This window comes from Nannobrachium achirus (assembly GCF_963921795.1).
Source record: "Nannobrachium achirus genome assembly, chromosome: 2".
NCBI lineage: Eukaryota > Metazoa > Chordata > Actinopteri > Myctophiformes > Myctophidae > Nannobrachium > Nannobrachium achirus.
In genome coordinates, this window is record NC_137811.1 from 884438 (window position 1) to 897162 (window position 12725).

The 12725-nt window shown below is 43.0% G+C and overlaps 1 protein-coding gene across 1 annotated transcript in view; it reads left to right on the top strand.

The window, feature by feature from the left end:
• The window catches only part of tg (thyroglobulin), a gene marked incomplete at both ends in the record, with an annotated part of 81403 nt that overhangs the window by 30261 nt on the left and 38417 nt on the right, over positions 1-12725 (top strand). Inside the window, 11 exons of the mRNA XM_080753906.1 lie at positions 425-502; positions 584-699; positions 1437-1548; positions 3135-3296; positions 4153-4341; positions 5264-5358; positions 6156-6306; positions 7645-7803; positions 9429-9572; positions 10798-10965; positions 11957-12061. Coding sequence (XP_080610032.1) covers positions 425-502; positions 584-699; positions 1437-1548; positions 3135-3296; positions 4153-4341; positions 5264-5358; positions 6156-6306; positions 7645-7803; positions 9429-9572; positions 10798-10965; positions 11957-12061 — 1479 coding nt within the window. The remainder of the gene's footprint in view (positions 1-424; positions 503-583; positions 700-1436; positions 1549-3134; positions 3297-4152; positions 4342-5263; positions 5359-6155; positions 6307-7644; positions 7804-9428; positions 9573-10797; positions 10966-11956; positions 12062-12725) is intronic.

Consider the following 12725-nt stretch of genomic DNA (forward strand, 5'->3'; position numbering starts at 1 on the left):
AAGCTGGCAAGATGTTTGCCATGGACATACACAATGAGTAGACATAATGCATGAAAGAGCTACAGGTCTGTAACTTTGGGAATGTAACAAATGGAACAAAATGGTCCAATTGGGTCCATTTGATTCAATATCTACACTCTCAGAGTTGTGGTGGTCCTTGCAAGTAAGAACCACTGTCCTCGTGGACTCCTAATGTGCCATACATAGTGTCGTACTAAATCAATGTCATAGATATTCTGAAAACAATCCTGAAGATTGACAGCAAATGTATCAAATTACATTTTAGTGCTGGTTTAAAGGGTTTAATGCTGATTTTCTTCAGGTAAATGTTTGTGCTGTTCCATATTGTAGGATAAAAACGTGATGTTTCTCGTGTGTGTGTGTGTGTGTGCGTGCGTGCGTGTGTGTGTGTGTATGTGTGTAGGTCAGTGTTGGTGTGTTGATGAAGATGGCGAGTACATCCCTGATTCTCTGACCAGCCGTTCCAAAACGCTGCCCAAGTGTAAGTTTACACGCACGCGCGCAAGCATGCACGCACGCACACACACACTCATTATGTAATGCATGTGTGTGTAACCTGCAGGTCTGTCTCGCTGTCAGAGAAGTCGCGTTCGCACTCTGCTCTCTGGTTGGCTGAAGGGCTCTGACATCACTTCTGATGGACATAATACTACCGCCTACAGCGCACACTGTGAGGAGGTATGTCACTGTACTAGTACCACACACACGCACACACATGCACACACACACACACACATACACACACTCACACACAGATCTGACATGATCTGACATGATCGACATCAATTGAAGTGGCTTCTTTCTCACTTTTGCAACTAGACTGCACTCTGTCGAGGCCAACTTGCGTCTTGTGCACTCATAGCCATACAGTATATGGCTGGTAATTTGCATCACTTTCCGAAGACAAGTGCGACCCCAAATATGGGGTCACACTTGTCGACACAGGTCAAATCTTGATGTTCAAGGTCCCGTTGTTTTTCGAGGTCCTAGTCCGGTTAGGGTTAGGTTTAGGGTTAGGGTTTAGGCTTAGGGTTACCATTCACCAGCGTCGGCAGGTTGGCATTCCCCAGTGTTGGCAGGTTGGCATTCACCGGCGTCGGCAGGTTAGCATTCACCGGTGTCGGCAGGTTAGCATTCAACGTCGACGGCAGGTTAGCCTTGATCTACTGGGACCTCGAAACAACAGGACCTCGGAATATCATGTTATCATCACACCACTTGCCAGCTCTGCTGGCGCAAGTAATACGATGATTTTGAATGTTTTTGATTGTTCACTTTAACAACAAATTTAAAATTTCATATGAACTGAAGATCAGCTACCTATGCCTATAACGTCAGTGTCAAAGGAAAAGAAAAAATCTTGACGTTAAATAATTGGCGTTTCTCCACCATTGCGTTGTGTTGTTTCTCCACAGAACGGTCAGTTCTCGGTGCTACAGACAGGGGGCGATGCAGGCTGGTGTGTCAACCCTCTAACAGGAGAAGCACTGCAGCCTGCGACACTCAATTCTGCAGGACAGCTCACATGTATGACACGCGCACGCACGCACATACACACACACACACACACACACACACACACACACACACAATCACATGATTTCTTCAATGTATCGCCATTGTCGGGTAGAAAATTATTTAGTTACACGCACTTGCTAAAACTTGTCATTGGTTCAATATTAATAAAGCAACCTGCAGACACGCTTAACCATTTTCAACATCGCAACTGTATCTCTACCTTTTCAAAATATTTCATAAAAAATATTGTAAATAGCTGGTCCACAAGGGCGACACTCTTGTATGATGACTTAAGGCATTCACCTATGAATAGACATAAGAAGTTCAAATATGGACATACAAGGTTTGTCAGGCAGAAACTTCATTATGTCTCGTAAATATTGAACCAATTCTCCTTTTGCACAAAGTAGTGCAATGCAAGATAGAGGGCGCCAGATCCCTTTGAGTCACACCCTACCACTACTTCCTGTTCATCCACAGAGCATTAATTCTGGTTGTTTTCACCATTAGATTAAAGTGCTTTCTTTTCACTTTTTTAAACTTTTTTTTTATTTGTCTGCCTCATCTTTTTACCATCCCAAGTAATAGAAGTTGAAAAAAGTGAAAATAAATCTAATGGAGAAAATGACCAGAATCAATGCTCTGTGGATGAACAGGAAGTAGTGGTAGGGTGTGACTCAAAGGGATCTGTCGCCCTCTATCTTGCAGTGCACTACTTTGTGCAAACGGAGAATGAGACTATTAACTACTACAATGGAACAAAGGTTTCTACCCGACAATGACGATCAGGGCCGTCACAAGGGGGAGTTACTAGGGCCAAAGGTGGAGGGGCCTTCATTATTTTATACTTTAGCTATTGAAAAATAGCAGATATACAAGCTCACAGCGCACCGCCAAGTATCGCGCTGTGAGCTTGTAGATATGCTATTTTTGAAAATGTGTGCAAATCTTTGAATATATGTATTTTTTAAGCGAACATTTGTAACTCAAATTTTGCTTCTGGGGGGTCCCTGGAACTAAATAGTTTGACTTGGGGGCCCGAGGCCAAAATCCTTCACATGAAAAGGTTTGGCATGCATGTGCAAATAAAAACAAAGTAATACTTCCTATGGTTAATATGAGCATCAAATCAATATTTCAAATGTGTTTTTTGCACATGCAATCCATACATTCTATAGGGATAGATCACACATGACATTTATGACATCATCAACTTGCGACAATTATTTCCCCTATTGACTGAAAGATTTGCTATGTCTAGGAGAAATAAAATATTTAAGGTGTTTTTAATTTTACATTGTAGTTATAGATGACAATTATAATGTATTAAGGCATATTTGTCGAATTAGCCGGGGATCCTTTTAACCCTGAGAGTATACAAATGGAACCAAATGGACCCGTTCCATGTGTATGTTCCATTTGTACACTCTCTGAGTTACAGACCCATTAGAGTCCAATTGGTTCCTAACAATCATTTTGTTGGGGACCTCCTGGAACTCCCTCCAGGACCATTCGGTCCCCACTTTGAGAACCACTGGCCCATATAGCATGTGTATGCACGCGTTGTATGTAATGTGCAGTTTGCTCCTCCACAGGTCCCAGTTGGTGTGAGCTACGGGGCGCTCTCTGCCAGTCGGACGGAAGCTTTGCCCCGTTCCAGTGTGACATCACTTCCTGCTGGTGCGTGTCAGAGGATGGGCAGGAAGTGGGCGGGACCAGGAGGAGGGCCAGCGCGAACGCACCCATGTCATGTGACCGTGAGTCTCGGGGCCGCTTACAGGGTTGTCACAAGGGGGGGGAGGAGTGGGATTGAGTTACTAGGGCCCAAGGTGGAGGGGCCTTAATTATTTTATACTTTAGCTGAAAAATAGCAGATCTACAAGCTCACAGTGCAGCACCAAGTGCCGCGCTGCGAGCTTGTAGATCTGCTATTTTTGAAGAGTTGTGAAAATGTGTTTGAATACATGTATTTTTTACACATTTTTGTAACTAAAATGTTGATTCTGGGGTGTCCCTGGAACTAAATATTTTGAGATGGGAAACTTTTTTCAAAAACCTTTGAAGGATTTGAAATATTCAAAGACTTGCACAAATTTTCAAGAGCTTCAGTGGCTTCCGCTTCAAAACAGTACTCACCACCACCTATAAAGGCACTGAACAATCCGCCTCCCGCTATCTCTTCGACGTGCTCAAACACAGTGTTGGGAAAGTTCACTTTCAAAATGAACTAGTTCAAGTTCAAGTTCAAAACTTCTAAAATGAACTAGTTCATTTCATAGTTCATAGTTCTACATTTTGAACTAAAGTTCATGGTATGCGTGTCTCTCTGTCAGCGAGCAGCTAATCTCTGGCACCGTTATACCGATCACTTTGCTCGCAGAACTCCCAGGAGGCCAAGATAGAACCTTTGCCTATCTAAGGGCCCTTCACGTTTTGGCCTTTATAGCTCTTGAACCGTAGGTCGTAAAATCAGACAATGTTTTCCCCTGGATTCCTTGGATCATGAAGAAAAGTATCAACATACGTAGACCGTGTTGTGCAAACTCTCTCCCTGGCTTCAAAAACACTGTGTCTCTGTTAAATGTCTCTTTGTCTCATCCATGTGTCTTTCAGGACCTTCCTGTCCTCACCCTGCCATTACCCACGGTGCACTGCTCTGCGGCACGCCGGCAGGCGGCAGGCAGAGCTGTGACCTCGTCTGTCACCGTGGCTACCAGAACGCGCTTCCTGTCAGCAGCTTCCTGTGTGCACTGGACGACCAACGCTGGGACGCAAACACCCCCCTGTCTGCAGCCTGTCAGAGTAAGACCTTAAAAGGATCCCTGGCTAATACAACAAATATGCCTCAATACATTATAATTGTCCTCTATAACTACAATGTATACTACATAAATACTCCAGTCGTTCCTGTCGCTAGTAAAAAACTGCCTTTCAATCACCATGATATGCGTTTTGTGCAAATATGGTCCCAATTATGTTCAAATTGATGATAAAGTTGCGGGAGGCGTGGCCAACTAAACTGATACCAGCCGGCTGTGTTCTTCTTCGTGTGCTCTATTTCGGGAGGCTCCGACCACATTCTCCCATGTATCCCTGCGGTTCCACATGACCGTTGGCAGCCAATAGCATTCCTTATGATTCCTGGGGTACCATTAAAACAATGATGGCGACACCCATACAAGGAACAAAAAAACAAGGAATAAAAACTAGACTAAAACGTTAGGGAGGGACTAGTGGAGAAGAGAGTCATTTTATGTTTGGTTGCTCTCAGGTGTTGCATGCTGAAAATAGCCGATCTAGAGCTTGTAGATCGGCTATTTTCAGCACGCAAACCAATTGTAAAATCAGTCATTACGATGCCATCAAGGCCTGCCAAAATACATTTTAGTTGACTAAATCAACTGTAGATTTAGTCGCCTAAAATCTTAAGATATTTATTTGACTAAAATTAGACTAAAACTAAAACTTTTCCAGTGACTATAAATTGTGACTAAAACTAAAAGACATTTTATTGAAAAGACTGTGACTAAAACTAAATCAAAATGTGCTGTCAAAAACAACATTGGTGTGTGTGTGTGTGTGTGTGTGTGTGTGTGTGTGTGTGTGTGTGTGTGTGTGTGTGTGTGTGTGTGTGTGTGTGTGTGTGTGTGTGTGTGTGTGTGTGTGTGTGTGTGTGTGTGTGTGTATGCAGGGTCTCAGGCCTTTCAGATGGTCCATTCCACAGCAGAGATGGTGCTGTCTGTTGACGAGCGTCAGTCCTGTTCCGAGCTCAGCGCCGACCTCAGACCACAACTCATCAACGCCGTCTGTTCTCTAAGGGTTAGCAACACCATATATCGCACACACACACACACACACACACACACACACACACACACACACACACACACACACACAACACACACACACACACACACACTGGAAGCAATCAAGGGCATAACACGCAAAGCTGCTGACTACAACTACTTAAAGATGGGGTACGCGATTTCACTTAAGTTTCAGTTTTCATGTACACACACAGGCGGGGGGCCTTCATCCAATCATGATCAATCCCGATTGGAGGAAAACCTGTCACCTAAATGTTTTGTTGGAGGAACTGAAACTGTTTTCACCTCTGCAGGCCAGGGGATGAGGCTGAAGTCCAAATATGGACCAAACACTCTATAGTAACTAGTACTCTCAGAACATAGACCCATTGTGTTATTATTTGAATTAAATGAAATCACTCACCCTACCTTTAAACCCTCTATTCTTAGTAAAACAGAGCTCTGCACCAAAGCTCTTTGCTGAAAATAGCCGATCTACAAGCTCACAACGCCTCGCAGCGCGAGGCGTTGTGAGCTTGTAGATCTGCTATTTTTTGGCTAAAGTTCTCCGAATATGGACGGTAGAGTTCAAGTGGTTAATATAAAAGAGGAGAAAAATAGTTTCTATCACACAAAGATTTCGGAGGACCCCCTGTATTCACTCTGAGGACCCCCTAGGGGTCCCGGACCCCCTGTTGAATACCCCTGCACTACAGTAACACCTGTGTGTGTGTGTGTGTGTGTGTGTGTGTGTGTGTGTGTGTGTGTGTGTGTGTGTGTGCGTGCGTGCGTGTGTGCGTGCGTGTGCAGCTGCCTGTGTCAGGTGGCTCAGTGACAGTGTGTGACGGCTCCTCGGTGCACGTGCAGTGCGACAGCGGTGACGTCCTGAGGTTAAAGGTGACGTGGATGGCTTCTCTATCTGACCTCCCGACCCCCGACCTCCCCGACCTCCACGATGTCGGTGAGCGTACGGACATCACTACACATGTAGTAATGTTGGAACATTGTTTTCTCACTCCGCAGTAAACAAACCAACATAAAGTTTACGTTTATAGAGGGTATCTGCACATTTCTAAAGTGACAATTTAAGGACTTTTTAATACTTCTAAAATGGCTAATTAAACATTGACCAAATTGTCAAATAGTAGAGGCAGAAAGAGGTGAAAATAGCAGATCTACATGCTCACAACGCCTCGCAACGCACAATCTTTTTCTTCCCCATACTACTATTACAATGAAACTAACACAACAATAAACCAAACTAAGAAAGAAACTAGTAAACCGGAAACTAACCTTGTCATGTAAATGAAGTGTTGACATCATATATAATCTATATTTATCATTTTCTATCTATAAGATGTTATATTGTATAGTTTGCCATCTATAGGCTGTTATATGGTATATAGATGGGATTTATGGCTCTTTGAAGTGAGCCAGAGCCATGGATCTGGCTCACTTAAAAGAGCCGTTCAAAATTTGGCTCATTTGGCTCATTGTATATTTATATATTTTTAAGAAGAATTCGTTGAAACATGAATCCACAAGGTGGCACCACATTCCTCTGCTGACAGTTGAGATCACAATTTTGTATTTGTCCTTTTAAAAGGTGTGGGTAAATTAATCTACCTTGACTTTTGTTATTCATGCAACACCTCAAAAAACCAAGCAGGCAACAATGAAATCGCCCCTCCCCTTGTTCTCTCTCTCTCTCACTCACTCACTGTACTCAGTCAGTGCTCAGTGGAGTAGCAAGGAGGAGCTTTTGTGTTGAATCCCCCTCCTCCCTCCCCCCGAATTGAACGGCTCCCTACTGCAGTGTTTCTCAACCTTTTTTCTGCATGGGCACACTTTTCATGTCCCAAGAATCCATGGGCACACCAACATAATACGGGGGTGTAAATATCGTCACTGTCGTGAAACCTTGTAAAGCCCTGCTTCATCATACAAGGCTGTCGCACAACGGTAGTGAAAACAGCATTGCTAAGCAGTGCTTATAGATCGGCTGTTTTCACTAGTTTAAATCATTTTTAAAATGATAAATACAATACTGGCTTTCAAGCAGTTTCAAGGGGCACACTTGACCCTTCTCAGGGGCACAGCAAAGGTCCCCAGGCACAGTGGTTGAGAAACACTGCCCTACTGCACGAACCGGATCCCATTGTTCACTTCAAAGAGCCGTTCAAAAGATTTGATTCGTTCGCGAACGTCACATCTCTAATATTGTGAAGTTTGACCAACTATAAGCAGCTATATTGTATAGTTTGCCTTCTATAAGCTGTTTTTTCTGTTTGTTTACCAGATGTGTTCCTCAATGAGAGCAGGCTGCTGGCTGAGATGCAGGGGCTCCTGGGTAATTTCCTTCCCTTGCTGACGACAGAACCCCAGCTGGTTTCCATGACAACACCAAGCTTTGGCTGTTCCCCTGGTTACCGCCTGGACGCTGACGGTGCAGGTTGTGGTGAGTCACTAACTCAGCTGTTATTACATTTACTAGAATCTCGGCCGCCCTTCCGGCCAGCTTGGGAACGATGTTAATAGGGAATGAATGCCCCGCCCTTTAAAGGGATATTCCACTTTCAAAAAATTTGTGGTCATTTTATTGTCTAATCAGGCTTTTATGAACACCCTGGACAGTTTTTAATTTGCTTGATTCAATATTTAGATATTATCAGGCCCTCCAGGCTCAGGGCCTCTCCCAACACACACCCATTGTAACTTCAAACTCCATTTTAACCATGATAGATTCATTAAAAACACCCATTATTATTTCCGGTGACTCATATTACCCTCCTAATACGTGAGCAGGCCATGTTTTTTCAATAACTTTTTTCATTTATTTTTAATACACACATATACATATATATTATTTTATTTTTTTCCATTTTCCCAAATAATTATTAAAGATAAATGAAAAAAGTTATGGAAAAAACACGGCCTGCTCACATATTAGGAGGGTAGTATGAGTCACCAGAAAAATAATGGGTGTTTTTAATGAATCTATCATGGTTAAAATGGAGTTTGAAGTTAGAATGGGTGTGTATGTGGAGAGAAGCCCATAAGCTGTTTCCCTGTTGAAAGTGAAATATCCCTTTAATACAAACCCCATTATACCTGTTCTAATAGGACCCGTTTTGACCATCTGTTTGCCTGTGTCCTTTTATGCCCATATATGGAGATATCTGTCTGTCTGCGTCTATTTTATGCCCATAAATGGAGACCTCTGTATCTGCCTGACGGGCAGCCGAGCGTCTAGTCGAGGACTCGCCTACTCGGGAACGATGTAAATAGGGAATGAATGCCCCACCCTTTAATGCAAACTCCATTGTACCTGTTGTCATAGAACCTATTTTGACCATCTGTTTGCCTGTGTCTATTTATGCCCATATATAGATATATCTGTATCTGTCTGTCTGTGTCCATTTTATGCTCGTATATGGAGATCTGATGTCAGACATCAGCTCCGTATACGGAGATTCCGAAACTTTCGCGGCGGTTCCGGAGAAAAGCGCGTATCGGGTCGCTGCGGTGGGGAATGCACGTGCCGAAGTCTGTGTTGACTCATGTGGCGTACGTGATGTCAGAGCCTTTTGTGCCGGTTCCGGAAAACCCTGATGTCAGACGTCAGCTCTGAGGAATCGGAGGAATCGTCTATTTGCAAAGGAGTGATGTCAGAATGAGTCAGCAGAAGTGATGTCACAATGAGTCAGCACTTGTGCCGGTTCCGCTTGTGCCTGTTGTCATAGGACCTGTTTTGACTATCTGTTAATGCCCCTATATGGAGATTTCTGTATCTGTCTGTCTACGTCCATTTTATGCGCACATATGGAGATCTCTGCAGACACAGTGCTGGTTCCGGAAAAGCCTGATGTCAGACATCAGCTCTGCATACGTAGAATCCTAAGCTTTCGCGCCGGTTCAGGAAAATCGCGTATCGGGTGGGGTCGAGTGGTGCCGGTGCCACGCTGTGAGCTCGTACATCTGCTATTTTTCAATAGTTAAAGCACAAAATGTCAGTGAATCCTTGTACCCAGGGCCCAGAGTTTGGTGTGACACCCCTGCTCTCTGTGGGTCTTGTCTCTCCAGTGGTTTGTCCTGCGGGGACCTACTCCACAGAGGGGGCGTGTCTCCTCTGCCCTGAAGGGACCTATCAGGAAGAAGAGGGGAGGGACTTCTGCCGCAAGTGTCCCCGAGGCAGCTCTGCCATTGGAGCTTCGTCTGTCAGTCAATGTAAGCCACGCCTTCTCTCTGGGCTGACAGAAGCCTAAAGGCTAAGGTTGTAGGGAGTCTTACTGCTGACGGATAGAAGACAGTACTATGAGGATAACGTCAATAGCAAAAGAAAAAAAAATAGTCATAAAGAAGAAAAATAAAAGAAAGAAGAAAATAAATAAATAATATTTACAGTGGAAAAGGGGAGGTAATTATGGGTAAGCCCATCTTAGTCTATTACAAGTCTCGAGTAGCAGCCGCCTGTAAGCGACTTTTCAGACAAATTTTAAAGATGGGGTGCCATGAGTTTTGATTCTATGACGTAATTGTATCTTGGTTTTTGGACCGGCACTTTTGACCCACAAGGTGGCAGCCTCCAGACAGAAATTCCCAAAACAAAGGGAATACATAATTGCTCATAACAACCACACCAGGGGGTCTAATGAATTACTGTCAACCTCCTAGACACATGAGAACCAGAAAAAATACAAAACTATGGCACCACCTCTGGTAATCTTTGTGTGCGACTGAGTAGAATTCCCTATTATCCTTTTGCACAAAGTAGTGCAATACAAGATAGAGGGCGCCAGATCCCTTTGAGTCACACCCTACCACTACTTCCTGTTCATCCACAGAGCATTGATTCTAGTCATTTTCTCCATTAGATTTCTTTTCACGTTTTTCAACTTTTATCACTTGGGATGGTAAAAAGATGAGGCAGACAAATAAAATGTATTTTGACAAGTAATAAAAGTTGAAAAAAGTGAAAAGAAAGCACTTTAATATAATGGAGGAAACAACTAGAATCAATGCTCTGTGGATGAACAGGAAGTAGTGGTAGGGTGTGACTCAAAGGGATCTGGCGCCCTCTATCTTGCATTGCACTACTTTGTGCAAAACCAAAGCACCACAATGGAAAGGAGCTCTCCAGTTCTTTTGTGTTTATTCTGACGGATGTGCAAATATGGTGATATTCAATATGTACGTTTTGTCAATAAAAACATCCAAAATATAAAACAACTTGCTAAATAAAATAATGTAATTATTCCTACTTCGCAGGTTGGATGTTTTATTTTAACTTGACATAAGCATGCCTACGTGTGTGTGTGTGTGTGTGTGTGTGTGTGTGTGTGTGTGTGTGTGTGTGTGTGTGTGTGTGTGTGTGTGTGTGTGTGTGTGTGTGTGCGCGCGCGCGCCTGCGTGCGTGTGTGTGCGCGCGCGCCTGCGTGCATGTGTGCCTCAGGTGTGACAGTGTGTCAGAGGGGGCGGGGCTTACGCTGTTCGGGGTCAGGTGACTTCCTGCCGGCTCAGCCTGACGCCCAATCAGGAGGCTGGAGGTGTGTCTCTGCCCAGGGAGATGATCTGGTCTGGACCAATAGCAACGAGCCTCTCTCTGATGAGCAGTGCACAGGTACGTACATACGCACACAGCGGCCAATCACAATGAAGCATGCTCTTTCAATAATAATAGAATATTCAAATATCAAAGTCACTATTCGACGTTGTTCACCGAAGTCGAATATTCGCATATTTTCATTTTTCTATTGTTTTCTCTTTCTTTAAAGTTTGGCGAGATAGGAAGTCATAAGAATGAGTTCTCAATGCCCCTGGTGGATGAATGTGTTAATGCTCTATACCAGGGCTTCTCAAACCTTTTTAGGCCGTGACCCCCAAAATAAACATAACTGGGGACCCCCACCCTGACAAGCACTTGGAATTGTAGGTATTACATTTATCTCGGTTCCGCAGATAAACATTGTGAAAATAGCAGATCTACATGCATGTAGATCGGCTATTTTCACAATGTTCGCCTCTTGCTTACTTAATATTTGACAGTTTGGCCTGTCCTGTCGAATATTCGACTATTAGAGGTTGAATAATTCTAACACTAAAAATCACTATTCGTGAATGCCCTAGTGTTTATTTTGTTGAAAACTAAATTAAAACTAAGCTATGATGACTAAAACTAAGACTAAATATACTGACAATATACTGTCAACAAATAAAAACTGAATGAAGGGGGAGGGACTAGTAGAGAAGAGAGCTTGGTTGCGTGCGGTGTCACACTCAAAAAATACCCAATCTACAACGCGTAGATCGACACACAGCCAAGTATGAATCAGTCATTACGACGTCATCACAGCCCCCCCCCAAAAAATGTGTTTAGTCAACTAAATCAACTGTAGATTTAGTCGACTAAAACTAGACTAAAACAAAAACATTTCAGATGACTCAAATATGATATGACATTCATTCGGCATAATGAGTGCTTTAATGCCAATACGTTTATACTTTTACTCAAGAACATTTTTCAAAACCTGCGAGACCTCTAATAACATGTACATGTCTGTATTATGATTAAATGTATATAGATTAATTAATTGTGCATAAATGTGTTTCAGTCTTGTCCCGGTTTGAGGCTGTTCCTGGATCAGCTCTGCTCACTGGAGCTGAAGACACAGAGATTCTGTCAACTCACAACACTGATCTGGTGGCATGTGTTCAAGGTAACAAACATGCACGCACAAATGCACACGCGCACATGTTGCCAGTTTGGTCACACCTTAGATCCAGCTTTTAGCTCAAAAGATAAAATCATCAATCAATAGTTCTGTCTCATTCAGGAGTATCTGGAAACATTATTTTCTCTGTATTAGCAAGGAGGGGCCCATATCTTATGGAATTTCCTAGAAGAGAACATTTTCTAGCAGCTGTATATATATTTCTTTTTTTTTCTTATTTGTTTTTTAACCATACTGTATGGAATGGCAGTTTTGGCAATTTCCATTTTGAGTATTACACGTCTTGCCAATAATACAAAGGCCATCAGGCTATAGAGGCAATTGAGAAATGCCAAACAGAATAGTAGTGGCGTAAGTGGCATAAGTGTTTCAGTTATCTCTGTGAAAGTACAATACATCTCATGTATGCAATGCTGTACTGTACATGACCTAAACACATGCACGTTGGTTACAGGTGTCTGATGGCATGTTTCACAAGAGGTGTCAATGCTAGTATAACTTTAGCTGGCACATGCACACTTAGACATCAAAAGGGACAACCGTTCCAGGCTGCCATATCCAGCTCAAGAAATCGTAGGGAAAAAAAAAGAAAAAGAAAATGTACTTATCAAAATGAATGAATCATGCCTGTTTAAGGTATGGCAACATG